The sequence below is a fragment of the Epinephelus fuscoguttatus genome, linkage group LG5, assembly GCF_011397635.1.
Source record: "Epinephelus fuscoguttatus linkage group LG5, E.fuscoguttatus.final_Chr_v1".
NCBI classification, from domain to species: Eukaryota; Metazoa; Chordata; class Actinopteri; order Perciformes; family Serranidae; genus Epinephelus; species Epinephelus fuscoguttatus.
The window spans coordinates 16,984,407-17,010,400 of NC_064756.1; the positions used below are offsets into that span (position 1 = coordinate 16,984,407).

Here is a 25,994-nt window from a genome sequence, read left to right on the forward strand (position 1 = left end):
ATGTCCTGTAGATCCATCATGACGACTGCATGGGGCTCTGGAAACTACAAGAGTCACTCCACTATTCTTCTTGATATTATGTTTGAATGAATATTGGTGTTGTGGACTACTGATTTTTGCATTCACTGTTCATTGCACTTGTACTGACTTTCTAATAACTGACTGATTTGCTTTCTGTGGGAAATATTTACTCATATTTTACTCAACTGAATGTATCAATAATCAGTGTATAATCAGAATCAAGAAACACATAATCATTGTTAATCATATTTTGTTGTTACCCTAGTTAGGAGCTAAAAATGATGGTGTATGCCTTCACCATCTGTGCTCAAGTTGGTGTGTTTGCACTCGGGTGATGTCATGATGTTCTGAGTTTAAGAGACAATGGTGGCAGAGGTAGAGTGTAGTGATCGGAGGGCTCTGCCAACAAGGCCTGCAATGGGAGGGGAATGTGAACAGCATGAAAGTGAATGTAATATTGAAACAACTGAGTCTGCTCCAGGGTCCAGCTCAGAGTGTGTGTGTGTGTATGTGTGTGTGTGTGTGTGTGTGTGATCTTTAAAGACTAACAGTTAATCTATTTCACTTTGAACTCTGATGGACTGCATTTTATTTACTGGTAAAGTGTGGGTAAAGATCTAATGAAACAAGCCTGAAGAAGCATTTTTATTCCACATTTCTTTCCCTGTAAAACCAATATTGTGATTTATTTAATGCAGGTTCCTATATAATATCATTTATTTAATAAAGATAAACATGTATTATCTAACCTGTTTCTCCTCTTATTTTGGTTTATACATATAGCAATAAGCAAGAAATGAATTGAGAAAATGGAGGAACAAGTCCACTGGGAGGCGACGTTAAAGGAACAGTGTAGGATTCATAGGATTTAGTGGCATCTAGTGGTGAGGAGTGCAGATTGTAACCAGCTGAAGGAGAGATACCCCAGGTGAAAACAGCTTTTCATGTACTGGCCAGTTTTGAGATTTTGGCCTTTTTTGCTTCTTTTTTCAGACTAGTGGAAAGAAAACATAACAATTACACATTTAGGTTCCATTCCCTTTTGCCTCTCTTCCTGCCTCTCTTCCTCCAGCTCCTCCATCTCCTCCAGTCTCTCTACTATTTGTCATCTGACAAAAAATATATTGATGCAAGACATGTGAACAGTGGGACAATTTGAGATGCAACAGTCATAGATTTCGATTGTTGTAGCCTGAGGAAAACATACTGTATGTTTTACAATTGTGTAATTCATTAAACACCATCTGAATGTATATAGGCTAAAGAACAGCCATAATGTCAACACAAGTTAGTCACCTTCATCATGTTAGACATAAATAAAATAAATCAACAAAAATGTAAATGCTCCAATACCATTATAATACAGCTGTGTGCAAAATGTTGCACTTACACCCAATATCTATTACATAAATATGACTCAGTGTTCTGACTGGGTGTTTTTACTGGGAGCAGTGGATCTCTGTTCTCCTCTCTCCTTCACACACCATGGATGCTGAAGATTGTCACTGAAGGAGCTATTATTTATAGTGTTTGCACTTTATTTTTTCAGACTGTTTATATCATGTCATCTGACTACGAACACTAATTTGAACTGTGTCATCACTACATGACATCTATGATTGCTGATGGAACATGTGAAGTGGAATTTCATGTTCTCTGGCATATAGGCTAATATTGATCTCATAGTTGCCAAACTTAGCTCAGCTAGTATTAGCTCGTTAGCATCTCATTATCTAGCAAAGAGTTGCCAAGGAACGCCATTCAGTTAGCCTAACATCAACAGGTGTTTGTTTAGCTTATTTACTGAACCAACCGACTCACCGTTCACACTCGGCGCTCCGCTGTGGAGCGCTAACGGTGATGCGCGTGTATGTCGTTCCCTCACGAGCTGCCGTGAGCTGTACAGTGACGCGCACCCACAAAGTCAGTGGAGAGAGTGGCGCTGGGGAGGACCAGTCACACGTTACCAAAATAACAGTAGAGCCAATCGATGAGCAATACGAGGTTAGAGGTGGGACATATGGTAGACACCAACGATTGTTAACCCTTTGTGAACCATATTGAGCGACGACAGCCAGTGTTTATATTGGTAGGGACAATACAGAAGGGGCTGAATATTGGTAGGGACATGTCCCTACCGTCCCTACCCAATCCTACGCCTATGGCTTTATTATTAACACATGCACATGACACAACAGCTAGCTTCTCTCATTCCAATTCAAACAGAGGACAGTGGTACTGACCACCTGTAGCTAGAAAAACGTCAGCTAACTCCTACCTGACAACATGAACAGTGACCTACGATTAAATGCAGCAAAAATGAGGACTGGTAATGATAATAATGTGTTGGTACTGAGTGGTAGAAGTTAAGAAATGTGCCACATATCCTGGTTTAAGCCAGATACTTACACCACTACTGCACACCACCCATTCTGGAAGGGAGCGCATTGCTCTGTGCAGATAGAGCGCTCAGAGCCCGAGTCGGGGAAAGGTGGGAGGGATGGGGTGGATCAAACCATTTTTGAGGCAAGGGGGGTGCTGCTGTATTTTTGTTGTTAAAATATTACGTTGCAACCAAGTACTGTATGGTTTTGACACTTTTCTAGGTTAAAAGGGACATACAGTAAACACAAAATAAACTAAAACAAAATCTCTCAAATTTTAGGGGTGCTGGGATTCAATTTAGGGGTGCTCCAGCACCCCCAAAAATGGGCTAGATATGCCGATGGTCTGGATGTTCAAAGAGTTCCCGTCTAGGGTCCTTTTAACAGTCCTGCAGGGCTGAAGAGGCCTCTGCAGTCCAGACCTGCACAGTCTTAAACTCAGGTTTAGTTTTTCTGAATAGGGGCTTGTAGGCTGGGGTACATATCTTTATGATATTTTTATGTTTTTTTTTGTATCCCCAGTTGTTGTGGGACAGTTGTCGCTACCTGTTTATGTTGTTTGTGTGTTCATGTTGTAACAATATTTAATGCTGCCTTCTTGACCAGGTCTCTCTTTAAAAAGACTTGAATGTCAACAAGACTGTGACCTCAGCAGATTTCCTGTACAACTAGCACCTTCAACAAAAGGAGCATTTTCTCATGTACGCTGCTGACATGAGCCAACATTTACATTCTCCTCTTCATAACTAAGCATCACCCAGAGAGCAGATATTCGCATCCTGCAGGACTGAAAAACCCTCCTCACTGTTAGGTTTCTGAACTTTGATTTGCATGAAGTTCGTGGAAACAGGGAGCTGGTGTTTTTAGCTTTTGGATGGACGCAGAGGCCAAAAGGTTAACACATAAGTGTCCGTAATGTTGATTTGTGTGCATCCAAAGCCTCAAAAATATTGTAGGTTTTAACATCAACGTCAAAATGTACATTTTCCTAATTTATTGTGTTATAAGGATTGAGCTGTACGCCTGAGGATGAGACAAGGTGATGAGATAACGGTCTTGTGTGGGTGTTGTCAAACAACCTTGTCCTTGTCTCATGCTGTACTGCTCAGTCTGTCAGTAACGTCTCCATAGTCGGCTCAGCACACTTGGAGACACATCAAACTGATGAGCTACCACCTGAACCCCTTCACCATCTTCCAGCAGTTAAACTGCTGTCACAGTCTCAGTCTGGTCAAAATGCTGTGTGACACCACCAGCCACCATCAGGAGACACCCAGCATTCACAATCCATTCAAAAACCATCATCCTGCTAATAGACTGGATAATTAGCTGATAAAAGGAACACAAACTCCATTCCTTATGTAGGTGTTAGGGTTTGCACCAGTTGTCGTCTTCTTCCCTTTCCTTTGCCCTCTTATTTCCCCTTCCTATTATTTGTTCTAAGTTTGTCTTCCCTGACTGAGTGTGTGTGTGTGTGTGTGTGTGTGTGTGTGTGTGTGTGTGTGTGTGTGTGAGAGCAGGTGGTGCAAGGAGCTGCAATCAAGTTGTCACACCTGCAGTCCATTTGGCACTTACCTCCACCTGTGTTTACACTAACTCCTATCTCCATCCAGCTGTTGTCAGTTCATTGCTTAACCCAGTGTGGTAAAGTGCTCAGCTCCCTGTTTGAGACCCAGTTTCTGTGTATGATTCTTCTTACCTGTTTTGTTACCTTTGCTTCTGACCACAATCTTCTCTGTCTCCAGCCAACCATCACCAAGTCATCTGCTTCAGACCTGCCTTGCCTGCTGACTCCTTCACCTGCCTCAGTCAAGCCTCAAGCTGCCATCACCCTCGCCGCCTTCACTCCGGCAGTTCAAGTATTTTCTACTCTGCCTCATTTCTATTTTAAATAAATCTTTTGAACTGAGTTCTGCTGAGTTGTCTGCATTTTTGAGTGCACCCTTCATTTTAAATTTAACAGTAGGGGTATGTTCACGCAGCCGTTCCTCTAGGCATCTTCTTCTGTATAGAAAAGAAATGTGTCATTTCAAAGGAAGAATTAAACAGCCTCTTTGACCATCACCAAGCTCATGACTTCATACTCTGGGAATTCTGGCCTTAAGTGATGTTTAGGTCAGAGGTCTAGTAAAACTACACTGATGATAATAATGATTTTTCATTATGTTAAGTGAGATTTTCCTGAATGTTCAATCACATTCCTGTTGATACATTTCACCCAAAAAGTCAGAACAACAATGGCATCAAATTACATGAAGTAGTTTTTACTATATCATAGTATACCATATACACAATTACAGTGTTAGTGTGCATCAGTAGTATGTGCAGACCTCAGGGTTTTAAGTCATCCATCACAAAATGTTGGTAGTTAAAATAATGGTGATGATGATAGTATTACAGGATAAACTATATATTATACATATATACTGAAGCAATGAAACCAGTGAGGAAAAGGACAGTGCAGGTACCTGCTATACTACATACTGCCCACATTATTTATTTACTCATGTTGCTTATTTATTTATTGTCTATTCATCATAATAACATCAGTGAGACATTTTTATTCTCATTTTGAAAAATGACTTTTAACTGGATTCAAAACTGAGGCAAGATATTAATAAACAAGATGAGAAGAAGGTGAGATTAAACATGTTTATCTTTATTGGATAAGTGATAATGAACACGAACCTGCATTAAATAAATTACAATATTGGTGAATAAAAATCCTTCTTCAGGCTTGTTTCATTAGATCTTTACCCACAATTCAACAGTAAATAAAATGTAGTCCATCAGAGTTCAAAGTGAAATAGATTAACTGTGAGTCTTTAAAGATTACACACACACACACACATACACACACACTCTGAGCTGGACCCTGGAGCAGACTCAGTTGTTTCAATATTACATTCACTTTCATGCTGTTCACATTCCCCTCCCATTGTAGGCCTTGTTGGCAGAGCCCTCCGATCACTACGCTCTACCTCTGCCACCATTGTCTCTTAAACTCAGAACATCATGACATCACCTGAGTGCAAACACACCAACTTGAGCACAGATGGTGAAGGCATACACCATCATTTTTAGCTCCTAACTAGGGTAACAACAAAACATGATTAACAATGATTATGTGTTTCTTGATTCTGATTATACACTGATTATTGATACATTCAGTTGAGTAAAATATGAGTAAATATTTCCCACAGAAAGCAAATCAGTCAGATATTAGAAAGTGAGTACAAGTGCAATGAACAGTCAATGCAAAAATCAGTAGCCCACAACACCAATATTGATTCAAACATAATATCAAGAAGAATAGTGGAGTGACTCTTGTAGTTTCCAGAGCCCCATGCAGTCGTCATGATGGATCTACAGGACATGAACGAGACAGAACATACAGTGAGAAGAACATTTCTGCTGTCAACCTGGAAAACATAACAGTTTTCAGCTGATATACCTTGGTCTCGAGAAGTGAAGTGATTATGGCGAGGCCTTTCCATTCAGATCTGAAAATGAAAAGAAAGATCAACTTTGTCAACAATCTCATGTCAGAATGGGGGAAAAACCAAACAGCAGCTTACCTTGGCAGATGAAAGGCAGCTCTTTATGGCAGTCTTCGTCCCGCCACTTGAATTCTTGTGACCCTTCCACCTGGATGACCTTTCCACAGTGGTTGTTTAAGGGGTCGACAAAAGCGCTACTGCTCCAATGATGTTCCTTTACTCTTTCCCCTGAAATCCACTGCCAGGGGACGTTTACACCAAAGATGGAGCGCTCCAGGCCGATCCACACTCCACCATCCAAGCCGCTCTTCTTTTGTAGGACAGAGTTCACTGCGTCCTGCACTGTCTGGTTGGTGATTTGAACCAGGGTGGACTTCTCATTGTGGCAGTGCTGCAGGGCATCAATCCAGCTTTTGTGTTCCGGGTAGAACCGGAGACCTGCATCAAAGAGGTGACACTGAGAGTTTGTGCATGTCGCAACCAGGGGTGCTGCCGGAGATTTTAGACCCCATGAAAGAATATAATACTGGGCCCCCACAGATCATCCTTATAGGCTCCACTGTTGTAACAAACCACACCTGCAAAACCCATTTGAGGACCTGAAATATTAATAACAAATGTATGTTTGCAGGCTGGAGTCTCTGCTGTAGTCCCATGGTAATCACCTCACATGTAGTCTACTGGCATTGAGCATTGGTGTGTAACATGATTCATGATTAAATGAACTGAGAATAAAGATGCATCACTGATATTGTTACCAACAAAAGCTGCACTATCATAAGTGGCCATAGGATGGCAGTCTTTATTTAGCAGTGCCTTTCCATGTACCTGGTGTAAAACTGCTAACAGTAAAATCAAATCTCCAGTGAGAGGGAGACCTGTCTATCATTGTTGTTATTATTATTATTATTATTATTAAAAAAAAACTAAAACTATAGCTACCATCCATGAAATACTGCTCACCTTCTTCTTCCTCTTCTTCTTCCTCTTCCTCTTCTTCTTCGTCTTCCTCATCTGAGGGTTGGGGAGTGGTCGGACCAGGAGGGAGTGATGTTGGGTTCACTGGAGCTGTATCGACATGAATTGATTAAGGTAGTGATTACATTTTGGATGACTTAAAACCCTGAGGTCTGCACATACTACTGATGCACACTAACACTGTAATTGTGTATATGGTATACTATGATAGGGAAAAGGGAAATCTCACTTGGGGTTAGAATTTACAGTGCAACCTTAAATACATCATCATCATCATTATTATTATTATTATTATTATTATCATTATTATTGTTGTTATTATTATTATTATTATTATTATTATCATTATCATCATTAGTAGTAGTAGTATTGGGAAAAACTATAGCTACTATAAGTGAAATACTGCTCACCTTCTTCTTCCTCATCTGAGGGTTGGGGAGGGACTGATGTTGGGTTCACTGGAGCTGTATCGACATGAATTGATTAAGATAGTGATTACATTTTGGATGACTTAAAACCCTGAGGTCTCCACATACTACTGATGCACACTAACACTGTAATTGTGTATATGGTATACTATGATAGGGAAAAGGGAAATCTCACTTGGGGTTAGAATTTAAAGTGCTACCTTAAATACATTATTATTATTAGTAGTAGTAGTAGTATTGGGAAAAACTATAGCTACTATAAGTGAAATACTTCTTACTTTGAAATAATATTTTGTTTTTCTTTTTGTGTTTTTTAAGGAAAAATTTTACTTTGGATGTGCGTGCTCTACCCTACTAATAAATACTGAACAGCATTCCAGTTTATAGTTTAACTCACCACAGTCGTTCCCTGAGACAGCATATGAATGAAGTTGTATCAGCATGTCATCTCTTGATGTCATCAGGAAACATGTTGTATTGCTGTGGGGAAAAATGTAAAGCTGATCACAAATCTGTGTTGAATCAGATGTCCCATCAGTTATGTGCTGCTACGCAGTGTTTTTAAAGTAAATATTTATCAAATGACAGAAATATGCTGGCTCATTATGTTTTCTATGGCCACGAGTCCACACAACAGATATTTACGGTTTATAAAATGTGAAGTATTGGCAGGTGGGATCTTCAGTACAGAGTCTCCTGCAGTCAGCAACAGTCGTCACCTTGTGTTTGGTGTCACCTTTTGCAAACATAATATGATGCGACTCTGAACAACCTGATAAATAAAAACATAGAAGAATCCAGAAAAATAGTTAGAGTCAGAGTGCAGACAGATTTCTTTAACTTCCTCATTATTCATTTCCTCTATGTGAATTTGTTAAATCCATGTCTCCTGCAAACATGCTAATAAAGTGTTTGAAGTGCACACATCTTGTTGGGCTTCATGCCAGGAATTAAGTTCAAGTAGTAAGTGACACTCTGACAGCTGTGACAATATAAGTCATCCTGCTCCTCTGACATTAGCTTCATTTAAGGAAACTGGATATTTGGACATTTGAAAAGCATGTGAATTTAAAAACAGAGGAACTCTAAATAATGTTTTAATATGTTTGAGGAGATAACACAGCTTGTCAAATGATTAAAGTGCTTACCTACTGACACATAAAGATGCACACATTCAGTCTTTCTGGTATCATAGCAGAGGTTGATCTGATCATTCTCTCGCGTAAAGTTGGTAATGGTCAGGTCGCTGTCAGTCACTGTGACTCCAGGGAGGCTGGCATTATTGGACTTACACCTGCCTGAAACACATTCACACTTGATGCCTCCTCTGCCACAGTATGTAATGGTCCGAAGTGAAGGAAATGGGAAAGTGGCACTGCTTCCCTCCAGCAGCCACACCTGCCTTTCATAAACATATGTTGCTGCAACATGACACATACCCAGCAGCAGCAAGAAATGGATGAACTGTGCCATGGCTTCTGAAACCAAAGAAAAAAGTTTACAGATTAAGGAGAGAAGTGCACAGCACACCATGGATCCAGATTTAGCTCATCTATTCATGGGAATATAATTTGCATATTTCAACTTGCAGCAACATTAGTTGGGAACGTAATATGCAATATGTTGAAGTAAAAATATTCAAGAGTCTTGATTTTTCTTGATTTCTAATGTGACAAACATGCACCTAATGTGTAATAACACACTAATTAATCTATAATTTCCATGCACAACTTTTCCACATCAAAATAAAAATATCTAAGTCTAAATATATCTACTTGTATTAAGTCGTTCTACATGATGAAACACCAAAATGACAGTATCCATCTAATGTTAATGCTGTATGAATTCATCAAAAACTTACCCAGTGAATGAAAACTTGTGGCTCTGTAAAATGTGTTAGGAGGGTGGGTAGGGAAATGTGAACCGGAGTCTTCACTGTGCATCACTTTATAGTGCTGTTTACCTTCTCCGCCTTTTGGCCAAAGAAACACACCCACACCAGATGACACCAGATGAAAGTGACAGGTAGACAGGTCGTCCCTACAGCCATTTCCCTTTTGAATTCAGGACAGGGTAAGAGGAGTCGTACCTGACTGGTTGATATTCATGGGGCTTCTCACAGGCAGGCTGATTTTTGTTTTTTGTCTCCATGTGGTGTTATTGATGTTGGCAGAAATTGATAATACGCACTGTTTGCACTTTCCCTATCTTGTATGGGCTATTTGAGTCGCTGCTACTGATGTTGTTTCAGCACACTGTATTATCCCCCTCTCTTAGACTTTTAATTGTATGTCTTGTACATTTTTTATGTCTTTTTTACTTGCTGCAACACTAATTGCCCTACAGGGACACAAATAAAGCTGAATCTGAATCTGAATCTGAGTGGCTGTGTGAACATACCCTACATAAGGAATGGAGTTTGTGTTCCTTTTATCAGCTAATTATCCGGTCTATTGGCAGGATGATGGTTTTTGAATGGATTGTGAATGCTGGGTGTCTCCTGATGGTGGTTGGTGGTGTCACACAGCATTTTGACCAGACTGAGACTGTGACAGCAGTTTAACTGCTGGATGGAGATAGGAGTTAGTGTAAACACAGGTGGAGGTAAGTGCCAAATGGACTGCAGGTGTGACAACTTGATTGCAGCTCCTTGCACCACCTGCTCTCACACACACACACACACACACACACACACACACACACACACACACACACACACACACACACACACACACACACACACACACTCAGTCAGGGAAGACAAACTTAGAACAAATAATAGGAAGGGGAAATAAGAGGGCAAAGGAAAGGGAAGAAGACGACAACTGGTGCAAACCCTAACACCTACATAAGGAATGGAGTTTGTGTTCCTTTTATCAGCTAATTATCCAGTCTATTAGCAGGATGATGGTTTTTGAATGGATTGTGAATGCTGGGTGTCTCCTGATGGTGGCTGGTGGTGTCACACAGCATTTTGACCAGACTGAGACTGTGACAGCAGTTTAACTGCTGGAAGATGGTGAAGGGGTTCAGGTGGTAGCTCATCAGTTTGATGTGTCTCCAAGTGTGCTGAGCCGACTATGGAGACGTTACTGACAGACTGAGCAGTACAGCATGAGACAAGGACAAGGTTGTTTGACAACACCCACACAAGACCGTTATCTCATCACCTTGTCTCATCCTCAGGCGTGCAGCTCAATCCTTATAACACAATAAATCAGCAAAATGTACATTTTGACTTTGATGTTAAAACCTACAATATTTTTGAGGCTTTGGATGCACACAAATCAACATTACGGACACTTATGTGTTAACCTTTTGGTTTGTCTGTGTGTTGTTTCTGTCTGACGTTCTTTGGAAACATGTTTCTTCCACTGTATTCAGTGTTTGCAACAGGATCTACCCATATTAAAATAAATGATAGAGGCCTCTGTGTCCATCCAAAAGCTAAAAACACCAGTTCCCTTTTTCCACAAACTTCATGCAAATCCAAGTTCATAAACCTAACAACGAGGAGGTTTTTTTCAGTCCTACAGGATGCAAATATCTGCTCTCTAAGAGGAGCTCTAAATTAAAAATATCTAATATATAAATAAAAAACTTTTACCTGTCACTGAATTAAATGCTCGTTATGTTATACGTTTTATAAATGGGTTCTTGTTCTAGGTGACCCCCACTATGGTCATGTTAATTTTCATACACTTTTTCTGTTGAGTTGATGATAAATTTAAAGGTAAAGTCTGCTGAAACACATAAACAAATAAGATAAAGTAAAATGAAATAGATTTGTCAAAATGTCCTTTTCAGTTTGCTGTGCACTGTTTACATACCTGATTCTCTGTGAAATGAAGGCACCATTTTTGACAGCATATAAAACTGTCATGTTCATAATCTAAACATTTTAACAAAATCCAGTGTTATGCCAGCATGTCTTCCCTGTCCTCAATTAAGTCTTGTTGAGTTCTTTAGCAATCTGTCTGTAGAATACTTTTAATAACACTGTCATATAATATTTTAGTTATGCTAGGCCGATTTAAAGACACAGATGTGCAGACAGATTGAAAGAGAGCAAACACAACGACAATAACATCAAAGTCTTTCAGCCTATGTGAACTTCATATTTTACAGTGTCCTGCTTGAGCTTTTTAAGTTGTCTGTCGCATTTGCTCTCTTACGCCTCCTTTTACATTATAGTTTTGTGGATGTCTTTCTTTTTTCCAGACACAACCTTCTTTTGTCTACAAGACAACAACACCTTTTTTTTCATTAATCTACACTCAGTACCCCATAATGACAAAGTGAAAAGAGAATTTAAAAAAGTTTGCAAATTTATTAAAAAGGAAAAACTGAAATATCACACTGGCATAAGTGTTCAGACCCTTTGCAACAACACTTGCAAAGGTGTGCACAGGTGCCTCTCATCCCCCTTGATCATTGCTCAGATGTTTCTACACCTTGACTGGAGTCCACCTGTGGCAAATGAAACTGACTGGACATGATTTGTAAAGGCACACACCTCTCTATAAAAGGCCTCACAGGTGACAATGCATATCAGAGCAAAAACCATGCCATGAGGTCAAAGGAACTGCCTGCAGAGCTCAGAGACGGGCTTGTTCCAAGGCGCAAATCTGGGGAAGGCTAAAAAAAATTCTGCTGCATTGAATGTTCCCATAAGCACAGTGGTCTCCATAAATCTTAAATGAAGGAAGTTTGGCACAACCAGGACTCTACCAAGAGCTGGTTGCCCAGCGAAACTGACCAATCGGCGGTGAGGGGCTTAGTGAGAGGTGACCAAGACCCAGATTGTGACTCTGACTGAGCTCCAGAGATCCTGTGTAGAGATGGGACAAAGTTCCAGAAGGACAACCATCATTGCCACCCTCCAGCAATCTGGGCTTTATGGCAGAGTGGCTTGACGGACGCCTCTACTCAGTGCAAAACACATGAAAGCCCGCTTGGAGTTTGCAAAGCAGCAGCTGAGGGACTCTCAGAGTGTGAGAAACAAGATTCTCTGGTCTGATGAAACCAAAATTGAACTGTTTGGCTTCAATTCTAAAAGTTATGTGTGGAGGAAACCAGGCACAGCTCATCACCTGCCCAGTACCATCCCAACAGTGAAACATGGTGGTGGCAGCATCATGTTGTGGGGATGTTTTCAGCAGCAGGGACTGGGGGACTGGTCACTGAGGGAAAGCTGAATGGAGCAAAGTATAGAGAGATCCTCAATGAAAATCTGTTCCACAGTGCTCAGGAGCTCAGACTGGGCCGAGGAAAGCACACATGACAACACAGAAGTGGCGTAGGGACAACTCTGTGAATGTTCTGGAGTGGCCCAGCCAAAGCCCTGTTTTGAACCCTATCGAACATCTCTGGAGAGACCTGAAAATGGCTGTCCACCAACGGTCTGGTCTCAACTAAGTACTGAGTAAAGGGTCTGAATACTGATGCCAATGTGACATTTCAGTTTTTCCTTTTAAATAAATTTGCAAAAATTTCTAAAATTCTATTTTCACTTTGTCATTATGGGGTACTGAGTGTAGATTAATGTGAAAAAAAAAGAGTTTAAACGATTGTAGCATCTGGCTGCAACATAACAAAAGTGACAAAAGTGAAGGCGGTCTGAATACTGTCTGAATGCACTGTAAACAGAGCACAGCAATCTCAGGGGAATTTTGACTATTTTATTTTATTTTATTGTATCTTATTGATATATATGTCTGGCAGAATTTTCTCTTTAAATTTGTCATAAACTCTACAGAAAATTGTATGAAAATAAATCTGGATGTAGTGGGAGTCACCTCCAAGAAAATGGCATGAAAAGATTGATGTAAGCTATGAAGGATTTTTTTTTTTACTGAATATCTAATATATGGAAACTGTGATTAAATTATGTTGTATTTTGAGCAGAGTTTACCTTTAAATTTATCATCAACTCTACAGTGAAATTGCATGAAAATTAGTATGATCATAGTGGGGGTCACCTAGAACAAGAACACATTCATAAAATGTATAACATGATAAGCATTTTATTTAGTGACAGTTAAAAGTTTTTTTTGTTGATATTTTTTAATTTAGAGCTCCTCTTAAAAAGAGCACAGTAGAAAAACTTCTAATAATTTGTGATTGAAATTCATATAATGTGCAATACAATGCACTGTTTATTTGGTATATCAATGGGAGAAACAGGGGAGAAAGCATTGCTGAAAAGCAGGTGTCACTTCTGGCCGTTTTCACCATCTGTACTGCAATACCACGAATAGACATGCATTAAAAATCCGTGTCATGTGGATGTTATCCTTTTATTCCCACCCCATCTGAATTATGCTGCATGGACACAGTGGTCCAAGGAGTTATCAGGAACTAGTGTTTAGGTTGTTTAGTACAGTAATTAGGCATTTAATTCTTCAAACGTGACAGGGGTTAGCCAGGTCAAGAGGCAGCTTGGACATTGCCAAGCTGGTCCTGGTTCTGCCCCACTCAAACGCAGATGCAGAGTGAGTCTTTTCTGCGGTGGGGCTGAATGAGACCAAAACCAGGAACAGCTTGGCCCTGGATGGAACCCTCTCGTAAATAATGATGATCAAGATGGCTGGCCTTGAGCCCTGCTTCAAGTGGAAGCCCTCTGCAACACTCATCAAGTCCTCAAAGGAGGCCACAAGCCAATATAACACTGCACACAAACAGGTCTAATTTAGATGTTTACATTTAAAGGCCACGAAAAGGAGAGCTCACATGTCATAAGTAATATTATCAGTGAGTGGCTCTCATAGGTAGAGCTGTAGGTGCGTTTACAAGTGACGAATGTGGATGAAAAATAACGGGAAGGGTGAATGATGAGCTTTAAGGTTTTCCTGAAATCTCACTGTGTATTCACATGTATCTGTATCTGCTTTGCACTTCTTTTGCACTTAGCCTCTGTAAAAATGTTCAGAATATAGATAGAAATAAAACTGGAAAGTTTGGTTTATGTGAATATTAGTGATGTGGAGATGTTTTGATCAGAGTATGAAAAGAACCTTACTTTCAGAAAACAGCTTTTAAAGATCTGTACTGTAAAATATTGTTAACGTTAATATTGTTAAACATGTATGAACTAGAATAAGAAGACAAACAGGTGAGATTAAACATGTTTATCTTTATTGGATCAATGATATTATATAGGAACCTGCATTAAATAAATCACAATATTGGTTTTACAGGGAAAGAAATGTGGAATAAAAATCCTTCTTCAGGCTTGTTTCATTAGATCTTTACCCACACTTTACCAGTAAATAAAATGCAGTCCATCAGAGTTCAAAGTGAAATAGATTAACTGTGAGTCTTTAAAGATTACACACACACACACACACACACACACACACACACACACTGAGCTGGACCCTGGAGCAGACTCAGTTGTTTCAATATTACATTCACTTTCATGCTGTTCACATTCCCCTCCCATTGTAGGCCTTGTTGGCAGAGCCCTCCGATCACTACGCTCTACTTCTGCCACCATTGTCTCTTAAACTCAGAACATCATGACATCACCTGAGTGCAAACACATCAACTTGAGCACAGATGGTGAAGGCATACACCATCATTTTTAGCTCCTAACTAGGGTAACAACAAAACATGATTAACAATGATTATGTGTTTCTTGATTCTGATTATACACTGATTATTGATACATTCAGTTGAGTAAAATATGAGTAAATATTTCCCACAGAAAGCAAATCAGTCAGTTATTAGAAAGTCAGTACAAGTGCAATGAACAGTCAATGCAAAAATCAGTAGCCCACAACACCAATATTGATTCAAACATAATATCAAGAAGAATAGTGGAGTGACTCTTGTAGTTTCCAGAGCCCCATGCAGTCGTCATGATGGATCTACAGGACATGAACGAGACAGAACATACAGTGAGAAGAACATTTCTGCTGTCAACCTGGAAAACATAACAGTTTTCAGCTGATATACCTTGGTCTCGAGAAGTGAAGTGATTATGGCGAGGCCTTTCCATTCAGATCTGAAAATGAAAAGAAAGATCAACTTTGTCAACAATCTCATGTCAGAATGGGGGAAAACCAAACAGCAGCTTACCTTGGCAGATGAAAGGCAGCTCTTTATGGCAGTCTTCGTCCAGTCACTTGAATTCTTGTGACCCTTCCACCTGGATGACCTTTCCACAGTGGTTGTTTAAGGGTCAAAAAGCGCTACTGCTCCAATGAGGTTCCTTTACTCTTTCCCCTGAAATCCACTGCCAGGGGACGTTTACACCAAAGATGGAGCGCTCCAGGCCGATCCACACTCCACCATCCAAGCCACTCTTATTTTGTAGGACAGAGTTCACTGCGTCCTGCACTGTCTGGTTGGTGATTTGGACCAGGGTGGACTTCTCGTTTTGGCAGTGCTGCAGGGCATCAATCCAGCTTTTGTGTTCCGGGTAGAACCGGAGACCTGCATCAAAGAGGTGACACTGAGAGTTTGTGCATGTCGCAACCAGGGGTGCTGCCAGAGATTTTAGACCCCATGAAAGAATATAATACTGGGCCCCCACAGATCATCCTTATAGGCTACATTGTTGTAACAAACCACACCTGCAAAACCCATTTGAGGACCTGAAATATTAATAATAAATGTATGTTTGCAGACTGGAGTCTCTGCTGTAGTCCCATGGTAATCACCTCACATGTAGTCTACTGGCATTGAGCATTGGTGTGTAACATGATTCATGATTAAATGAACTGAGAATAAAGATGCATCACTGATATTATTACCAACAAAAGCTGCACTATCATAAGTGGCCATAGGATGGCAGTCTTTATTTAGCAGTGCCTTTCCATGTACCTGGTGTAAAACTGCTAACAGTAAAATCAAATCTCCAGTGAGATGGAGACCTGTCTATTATTATTATTATTATTATTATTATTATTATTATTATTATCATTAGTAGTAGTATTGGGAAAATCTATAGCTACTGTAAGTGAAATACTTCTCACATTGAAATGATATTTTGGTTTTTTTTGTGGTTTTTAAGGAAAAATTGTGGGATGAATAAAGACTGAACAGAATTCCAGTTTATAGTTTAACTCACCACAGTTGTTCCCTGAGACAGCATATGAATGAAGTTGTATCAACATGTCATCTCTTGATGTCATCAGGAAACAGTTTTTATTGCTTTGGGGAAAAATGTAAAGCTGATCACAAATCTGTGTTGAATCAGATGTCCCATCAGTTATGTGCTGCTACATAGTGTTTTTAAAGTAAATATTTATCAAATGACAGAAATATGCTGGCTCATTATGTTTCCTATGGCCACGAGTCCACACAACAGATATTTACTCTGTATAAAATGTGAAGTATTGGCAGGTGGGATCTTCAGTACAGAGTCTCCTGCAGTCAGCAACAGTCGTCACCTTGTGTTTGGTGTCACCTTTTGCAAACGTAATACCACCTGACTCTGAACAACCTGATAAATAAAAACATAGAAGAATCCAGAAAAATAGTTAGAGTCAGAGTGCAGACAGATTTCTTTAACTTCCTCATTATTCATTTCCTCTATGTGAATTTGTTAAATCCATTTCTCCTGCAAACATGCTAATAAAGTGTTTTAAGTGCACACATCTTGTTGGGCTTCATGCCAGGAATTAAGTTCAAGTAGTAAGTGACACTCTGACAGTCTGTCATGTGGGAGACCAAGTTCATTTCAACATGAAATGATTCCCTCAGGCGGCACGGTGGTGTGGTGGTTAGCACTCTCGCCCCACTGCAAGAGGGTTGCCGGTTCGATCCCGGGTGTAGGAGCCCTTCTGTGCGGAGTTTGCATGTTCTCCCCGTGTCAGCGTGGGTTCTCTCCGGGCACTCCGGCTTCCTCCCACAGTCCAAAGACATGCAGATTGGGGACTAGGTTAATTGGTAACTCTAAATTGTCCATAGGCGTGAATGGTTGTTTGTCTCTATGTGTCAGCCCTGCGATAGTCTGGTGAACTGTCCAGGGTGTACCCTGCCTCTCGCCCGATGTAGCTGGGATAGGCTCCAGCCCCCCCGCGACCCTCAAGAGGATGAAGCGGTTAGAAGATGAATGAATGAATGATTCCCTCAGCTGTGACAATATAAGTCATCCTGCTCCTCTGACATTAGCTTCATTTACGGAAACTGGGTATTTGGACATTTGAAAAGCATGTGAATTTAAAAACAGAGGAACTCTAAATAATGTTTTAATATGTTTGAGGAGATAACACAGCTGTTATCTGTGAATGTTTAAAGTGCTTACCTATTGACACATTCAGATGCACACACAGACCTGGTTGCCTGGATGGAGAGGAATCATAGCAGAGGTTGATCTCGTCATTCTCTCGCATAAAGTTGGTAATGGTGAGGGCTCTGTCAGTCACTGTGACTCCGGGGAGGCTGGCATTATTGGACTTACACCTGCCTGAAACACATTCACACTTGCTGCCTCCTCTGCCACAGTATTTAATGGTCCGATCTTTAGGAAATGGGAAAGTGGCACTGCTTCCCTCCAGCAGCCACACCTGTCTTTCTAAAACATATGTTGCTGCAACATGACACATACCCAGCAGCAGCAAGAGATGGATGAACTGTGCCATGGCTTCTGAAACCAAAGAAAAAAGTTTACAGATTAAGGAGAGAAGTGCACAGCACACCATGGATCCAGATTTAGCTCATCTATTCATGGGAATATAATTTGCATATTTCAACTTGCAGCAACATTAGTTGGGAACGTAATATGCAATATGTTGAAGTAAAAATATTTAAGAGTCTTGATTTTTCTTGATTTCTAATGTGACAAACATGCACCTAATGTGTAATAACACACTAATTAATCTATAATTTCCATGCACAACTTTTCTACATCAAAATAAAAATATCTAAGTCTAAATATATCTACTTGTATTAAGTCGTTCTACATGATGAAACACCAAAATGACAGTATCCATCTGATGTTAATGCTGTATGAATTCATCAAAAACTTACCCAATAAATGAAGACTTGTGGCTCTGTAAAATGTGTTAGGAGGGTGGGTAGGGAAATGTGAACTGAGTCTTCACTGTGCATCACTTTATAGAGCTGTTTACCTCCTCCTCCGCCTTTTGGCCAAAGAAACACACCCACACCAGAGTGCTCATTTGTTTATAGGGGATTGAGAGTGACTTTTAATTTTGGGGGGAGGTTATGTTAAGTCTAAAGACACTGTCAGTGTGTAATGTGTATACACTGTAACACAGGGTACAAGTGTGAGGAGATTTCCAAACTTTAGTTTGGCTGTTTATCTTTTCATTTTTAAGGTAAAAGCACATGTAATGGTATATTGCTATAATATTCGAGGGTAAATATAAACCCACAAAAGATTCGCCAAAGCAAACTGACAGCACATCCTAAATCAGTATAAAACAGCTTCATGTCTGAATGGTTTAAAGTGTGAAGACGATGCCTATAGGAGTGGCTGTGTGAACACACCCTACACAAGGAATGGAGTTTGTGTTCCTTTTATCAGCTAATTATCCAGTCTATTGGCAGGATGATGGTTTTTGAATGGATTGTGAATGCTGGGTGTCTCCTGATGGTGGCTGGTGGTGTCAGACAGCATTTTGACCAGACTGAGACTGTGACAGCAGTTTAACTGCTGGAAGATGGTGAAGGGGTTCAGGTGGTAGCTCATCAGTTTGATGTGTCTCCAAGTGTGCTGAGCCGACTATGGAGACGTTACTGACAGACTGAGCAGTACAGCATGAGACAAGGACAAGGTTGTTTGACAACACCCACACAAGACTGTTATCTCATCACCTTGTCTCATCCTCAGGCGTACAGCTCAGTCCTTATAACACAATAAATCAGCAAAATGTACATTTTGACTTTGATGTTAAAACCTACAATATTTTTGAGGCTTTGGATGCACACAAATCAACATTACAGACACTTATGTGTTAACCTTTTGGTTTGTCTGTGTGTTGTTTCTGTCTGATGTTCTTTGGAAACATGTTTCTTCCACTGTATTCAGTGTTTGCAACAGGATCTACCCATATTAAAATAAATGATAGAGGCCTCTGTGTCCATCCAAAAGCTAAAAACACCAGTTCCCTTTTTCCACGAACTTCATGCAAATCCAAGTTCAGAATCCGAAACAATGTGGAGGTTTTTTTCAGTCCTACAGGATGCAAATATCTGCCCTCTGGGTGATGCTTATTAATTATCAAGAAGATAATGTAAATGTATTGGCTTATGTGAGCAGCATACATGAGACAATGCCTCTTTTGTTGAAGGTGCTAGTTGTACAGGAAGGCTGCTGAGGTCACAGTCTTGTTGACATTCAAGTCTTTTTAAAGAGAGACCTGTCCCACAACAACTGGGGATAAAAATAATATCGAGTTAAGATCCAAAACAGGTTTCCAAATGTATCTAAAATAAAGAAAAGCTATAAATCAGATGCAAAAGCACAAAATGTTTTTAATGTGTTATATAAAGGACAAATCCATATACCACTCATACTAACGAAGCTCAGCATTAAGTTCAATCAGGAAGACTTTCTTTGTGCTCATCCACTCACAATTCTTTCCCTCCTACTCTCACTGCTTCCTCTAATCAGCTGACCATGGGTGTTCGCTCTTCTAGTTATCCAATCAAACTTTGCCATGATCCTTGTCAGCCAATCAGGATGCCACTGCAATACCTTAAACCTGCTGTCTGCTCTGCTGCTGTCAGCTGTCATTTTAGGCAGAACTGTCACGCCCTCCTCCACCACGCTCAACAAAGGCTCATTCCTCTACTTATCCAGATCATTGGCACTTCTCCATCTTCTTCTCGTCTCATCTTCACCACCTCCACCACCACCAGTGTCTAGACCCTATTCCCTATTTGACTATGGATTAATCACCCTCCTTAAATCATACCATCTGGGGGTCAGTCTCTCCTGATTGAAATACTGATTAATTGACACCATTTGACTGGTTAACACCATGGACATGAAGTATGATTCAGTAATAAAGTGTATTAATAAAATTATACAGGAATAAACAAAGTAATTTGGAACCAGTTGCAACCAGAAGGTGTCGTCATCACTGAGACAGGCTCATGAAAAACTTGACCTAAATGGCAGTAAACATGCTGACAACACAGGCGATCACATGGATTAGTGTTCCATACAGATAACAACTCATGTACACATGGGAAAAACATAGAATATAAATGCCGTTTCTGTCTCTGCACAGAAGGGCGATGATGATGAGGTGAGGATTTGCACTTCCTGTAAGAGTGGAGTTTTAAATGTCAGAATTTGTCTGTTAGTTTGGATTCTCAGTCTTAATCTGGAGCTGCACAACACAGGGAAGCCTGCAGACACCATCAGGGAGTTCCCGTTTTCCATCAGGGGTGAGGATGCAAACAATGCACACTGTCTAATTAGCTGTGGCAAAGTGTTTGGTGTGTCATTTTTGTCAGTCTACATTGCTTGTTTTAGAGCTTGAGTTAAATATGCTTCATTATATGTGTGTGTTTTTGTCTGCAGCATGAAGTACTGGAGCTGCTGCAGGGAGAAAACATTAGACTTCACCTCCTTTCTGCCCCAGCAGGACTGCACTACAGGCAGTCACCTCGGGAGGATAAATAACCTGGTCAAACGGGGAATACTCAAACTTAGATCAAAGAGTAAGAATTTACAATAGTGTTGGAGTCTCCAGGGATTCATGGCTGGAGCAGTATCTGCACTTGCTGAACATGGAACGGTCTTCATCAGGTGTGAGTCAGAGCCACTGGCCTGTTGCTATTGAGGTCTTTGGGGTGACTGATACCACGCAGGATGTTTTCCACAGCTGTGGCACTGTGCCCAGCATCTGACTCAGATTGGAAATGTGCTTCACTATCCTCCACAGCTCCTCACAGGAATTAAGAAGCCTTGAGCTTATATTTCATATAGCTGAGCTATACTTAAAGGAAATGGCCACTTTAGAATGAAAATACAGACAGTAGCTACTTACTGACCCTCATGCCGACAAGAAGTCCAGTGTAGTTTTTTAATCCACAAAACTCGTTCGGGTTATCGGAGGATAACAGCTTTTTCCATACACTTGAAGTGCATGGAACCCACATTTTGAAAATGTAATAAAATTCCCCTAAAGCATTTCAAAAACATCAGAATGGCTCATTCATTGTAATCCAAGTGCCCTGAAGCCGCGGCATGCAAAATTGACTTGAAAAGACGTAATTTACTCCACTTTTATAGCATCATTTCTCACCATGGTCAGTTAGCCTGCCCTGCAGGCATGCTTTGTTTACATGGCAACTTGCAGGAGACTCAAAAATTAGCACCACCACTAGCCATCAGCTAGTCTCCCCCAAGTTGCCATGTAAACACAGCACGCCTGCAGGGCGAGAAATGATGCTACTGTATAAAAGTGGAGTAAATTCAAAGTCTTTTCAAGTCAATTTTGCATGCCGCGGCTTCAGGGCACTTGGATTACGACGGACGAGCCGTTCTGACATTTTTGAAATGCATTAGCAGAGTTTTATTACATTTTCAAAATGTGGGTTCCATGCACTTCAAGTGTAGCTGTTATTCCGGCTAGCTGTTATCCTCCGATACCCTGAATGAGTTTTGTGGATTAAAAAACTACACTGGATTTCTTGTTGGCATGAGGGTCAGTAAGTACTGTCTGTATTTTCATTCTAAAGTGGCCATTTCCTTTAAGCTTATCTAACACCTAACTGGTAGTGTGAGGTGAAATGGCATTTTTGTTTTTGTCATTTTGTAGCAAACAACATTGGTCTCCTTCTATCTTTGAACAAATGCCTCTCATCATAGGATCATTTGGATATTTTGAAGTGGGCTTATATGGGGTACTTATCCATAGTCAGTGTATTACTTACAGTATGTCAGTCTGCACGCCATCAGTTTGGAGAAGCAGGCAGGAGTCCAAGCTCAACAGTCCAAAATGGCGGCAGCGCCACTAGTGGCTGTTGGCAAAAGTTCAACGGAGCTTCGCCTCTTGGTCAAAGAGCATGGATACCAAGAGGTGAAGCTCCGTTGAATTTTTGCAACAGCCACTAGGGGCGCTGCCGCCATTTTGGACCGTTGCGCCCAGACAACATGCAAGATGTCAAGGACAGAAGAGAAAAAAAGTAAAAGAAAACAGTGTAGTGCAATTAACTGCAACAACTATCAGTGGAACACCCAACCTTCCACCGTTTCCCGAAGGATCCTGACAAGTAAAAACTCCTGAGGTGTAAGTTTTAAAGTGTTTTAATATCAATTTAATATGCCAGTTTTGTTTTGTTATATATATATATATATATATATATATATCAGTGGCGGCTGCTGGTCTTTCAAGGAGGGGAAGCTCATTTTCGGCCTACATCATAAAATGTGTCCGTTTATTTATACGTAAATTCTACCCTCTGGGGCTGCTGCGCGAGGCTAGTGTGACCGCCTGTGAGTGCTTTGGGATGGTGGAGTGGCTCACAGCAGCACCCGCTGTTTGTTGGGGACAGTAACTGCAGAGCGACAGAAAACAGAGTCTCTAAACATGAGTACAGTCTCCAATAACACCAGAAAAAGATTGTCGCTAGTCGTTTTTTAACAAAGAAAAAGTCACTAAGAGGATTGGAGAAGTCTCCAGATCATCTCGGAACAACGGAATGAAACTTGAAAAATGCTCCGGCGGTGGTTTATATTTCAAGATCGCTGTTTTGCTCATTTCGCTGTCAATCAAAAAGGAATTCAGCCTCAGACAGATCATCCAATCATCATGCAGAAGCCCAGCGTCCACGCCAGCCGAGGCCAGCCCACTGCCCCATAGTCCTCTAGAGACGCTGAGCGTCCGATGGGCGGGACAAAACCGAGCATTTATCCAATGACTGTCTAGTTTTGCTGCAGTGGAACAACCCACTCTATGCTTCCCCATTGGAGTCTTTGGACGCTGAGCTTCACTGTGACTCTACGGGAATGAATGAGAAGAAAGTCGCGTCAGTGACCTGTTATAAGTAACTGATTCTGAACAAAAGTTGAACGCGTTCTAGCGCATATTTAGTCAATGAAATGTAAACACAACAGTACATATTTGACCACTTATTTTTTGACATTTTAGGGGAAGCTGAGCTTCCCTTGCAGTCTTAGAGCAATCCCCACTGATTATATATATATATATAGCCTCTTGGACCATTTATATCAGAAATGATTACTGCTTTAGCATTAAAATATATCATATTAAAATAGCCTATATATTATTATTATTATTATTATTACTACTGTCCCCTTACTTTACAAACTGTAAATAGCCTAAATCTTTATTCCTGACTATGTGACGTCGCCATTAATGTGTTTCTAGTTAAAATATTGATTTTTTTTTTGGTAGATTGGCTTATGGGGTGATTTTGAAGGAGTAATTAAGTTAATCTTCTCATAAGTGGATGTAATATGTAGAGAGGCCATCTAGGCCGTTTTTCTTTGTTTTGTTTTTTTTAAATTCTATATTTTGCTTTACAAAAACGTGAAAAAGCAGCTGTGACCAAGCTATCACGAGGTGAGTAGCATTGTAAGCATAATTAATAGCGATATACTTCAGTTTGTCTGTGTGTTTTTGTATGCAAGCGGGTCTGCTATGATCTGCTGACAGTCAAAAATGGTGGCGGTAGGATGAAACCATGGACGAGTCTGTTGCTATGGAACGTTCTACTGAGCTTCTTCTATTTGTCTTGGTATCCATGCTCTTTGGCGCCGCCATATATCCAATCCATACTGGAAGTCCATACCGGAAGTTTCATACATACCGGAAGTCAGTTTTTTCCCCAGAAGTCGGTTTTTAAGTCTGTCTTTTTTATATTATTTATTTTAGCAATACATTTACAAACTTTGAAGCAACCAACAATTATAAATATATATATTGTGAAATAAATAATAATAATAATAATAATAATAATAGTACAGTTATTTCAACAATTATTTTAAATACATGATTTGTTTGGAATAACATTGACCTCAACAAGTTAAACCTACAAAAATTGCAGAAAATCAGCAAACACATGAATTTTAGTTGGATTAATTTTTAACAAAGATTAGATAAGGTGAGCACTTTAATTTATTGGGCTACAGTTGTACAGCAACATGCAGATTGCTATCATGTCATTCAAAACAACTGAAAACCATGGACACAACAAATGTCATACTTACTCTTACATCAATATGGTTAATTGTAACTATTTAACTATTAAATGAACTTAATAATTAGATTGTCATATTGTCAGATATATTCTATTATATTTCAGGAACACATGTAAACACAATATTACACTATTGTACTGGCAACATAAAGAGGTAGACTTGAAGTTCTCTTTTTTGTGAACAAGTTTTTATTCCAGATATCCATATCAATCTCAAAAGTAGAAAAAAAAACAAAGAAAAAAATGGAAAAACTGTAAAATAATTTATTTATTTGGTCTATAAAATGTAAGAAAATGGTATAAAATGTCAACCGCTGTTCCACAAATCACAAGATCCCAAGATGCAGCCTAAAATGTCTTGTTTTGTCCCAAACAGATACCATTAAACATTACTGTTAAATGTAGAAGTATATGATCTCAAACAGATACTTCTCATCAACATACCATGGAAATGAACTGCATTTTCCATATGGTTTTTCAGGTGCCTCTGGATCATGCTCTCATTTTTGGTTTTAAATTTGGGGCAGAGAGGACACCCAAACTCGGATGGTGAAAGGGTTGTGTGCCCCAGACTGGCTTCATCATTCAAAATAGAGGGGTGCATCTGAAAAAAGGAGAAGTCAATCAACACTGATAGCTGTAAAACATACTGAACATCAACCATATTTTACCGATCTAAAGGACTCATGGTGGAGGAGGCACTACAGCTATTTATGTATCCACGTGTGTGTGTGTGTGTATTAGTGTTCTGCATTACTAAAACATAATACAAATGTATTTTTTGCAGACACCTGGGGCTATGTATACGTTATTTATTTGACCCGGTTAACCCTCCGGGGTCGCTCATGTCGTATACCACATGAGACGACTCTCATTACTATTTTTAGAATATCTCTGGGAAAAAAAGTTGTATATAACTTGATTGAGCAGTACAGGGTTGAGGTTATACAAGCATTAATACACAAGGAGACCAGGGGCCTGTATCACGAAGCAGGATTGTCTTAGCGAGGTAACTTCAGGGTTAACCCTGGGTTTTCAGTCTCACGAAGCCGGTTCAGTTCTTATCGGGGTAGATCACCATGGTAACTTACTCTGAACGGCTATCCTGCTCTGGAGCAGGGTAAGTTCAGGGTTGAATCTGATCCTATAAAAAGCACCACCCACTGGCCAATCAGCTGTTCGGAAAAAAATAACTCCGCTGTTTAATTCATTTGATTGATTTTGATTTGAAAGTTTATTTTGAACATTAAAAAAGAAAAGAAAGCAACAACAACAGACAATGAAAAGATTGTTCAAAAAGGAGTCAAAAGAAGTCGAAATTTCATCCCACCCCTTCAAAAGATAGAAACTGATCATTTGCGGACACTTAATAGCACCATTAATTAGTGCCAACATTTTGTTTTGTTGGAGGAAATGATCCCTGTTAAAGATAATGGGCCTAATTGACAGCTTTGCTGCTGGAAATGCGGAAAGTAGCCCATCATGTCTACACTTCATGGTGTTTGAGGGATTTTCCTTTTTGTTTTTTA

General features: G+C 40.0%; 1 protein-coding gene and 2 long non-coding RNA genes across 3 annotated transcripts; all 3 read right to left on the minus strand.

Moving 5' to 3' along the window:
- Nucleotides 1-5,081: 5,081 nt before the first annotated feature.
- LOC125889378 (uncharacterized) lies at nucleotides 5,082-9,214 on the minus strand. Its single transcript, XM_049577290.1, has 9 exons — nucleotides 9,173-9,214; nucleotides 8,460-8,789; nucleotides 7,957-8,083; nucleotides 7,709-7,791; nucleotides 7,294-7,347; nucleotides 6,869-6,973; nucleotides 5,984-6,343; nucleotides 5,860-5,908; nucleotides 5,082-5,771 (listed from the first exon to the last, which is right to left on the minus strand). Exons 2-8 carry the CDS (start codon nucleotides 8,782-8,784, stop codon nucleotides 5,883-5,885), a joined length of 1,080 nt encoding a protein of 359 aa, XP_049433247.1. The 5' UTR covers nucleotides 8,785-8,789; nucleotides 9,173-9,214; the 3' UTR covers nucleotides 5,082-5,771; nucleotides 5,860-5,882.
- Nucleotides 9,215-14,482: 5,268 nt separating this feature from the next.
- Nucleotides 14,483-15,495, minus strand: LOC125889382 (uncharacterized). The gene is made up of 3 exons (XR_007449451.1): nucleotides 15,394-15,495; nucleotides 15,271-15,319; nucleotides 14,483-15,182 (listed from the first exon to the last, which is right to left on the minus strand). It is a non-coding gene; the product is annotated as an uncharacterized LOC125889382 (long non-coding RNA).
- A 29-nt stretch (nucleotides 15,496-15,524) lies between these two features.
- LOC125889383 (uncharacterized) lies at nucleotides 15,525-16,713 on the minus strand. Its single transcript, XR_007449452.1, has 3 exons — nucleotides 16,636-16,713; nucleotides 16,388-16,470; nucleotides 15,525-15,750 (listed from the first exon to the last, which is right to left on the minus strand). It is a non-coding gene; the product is annotated as an uncharacterized LOC125889383 (long non-coding RNA).
- Nucleotides 16,714-25,994: the final 9,281 nt, after the last annotated feature.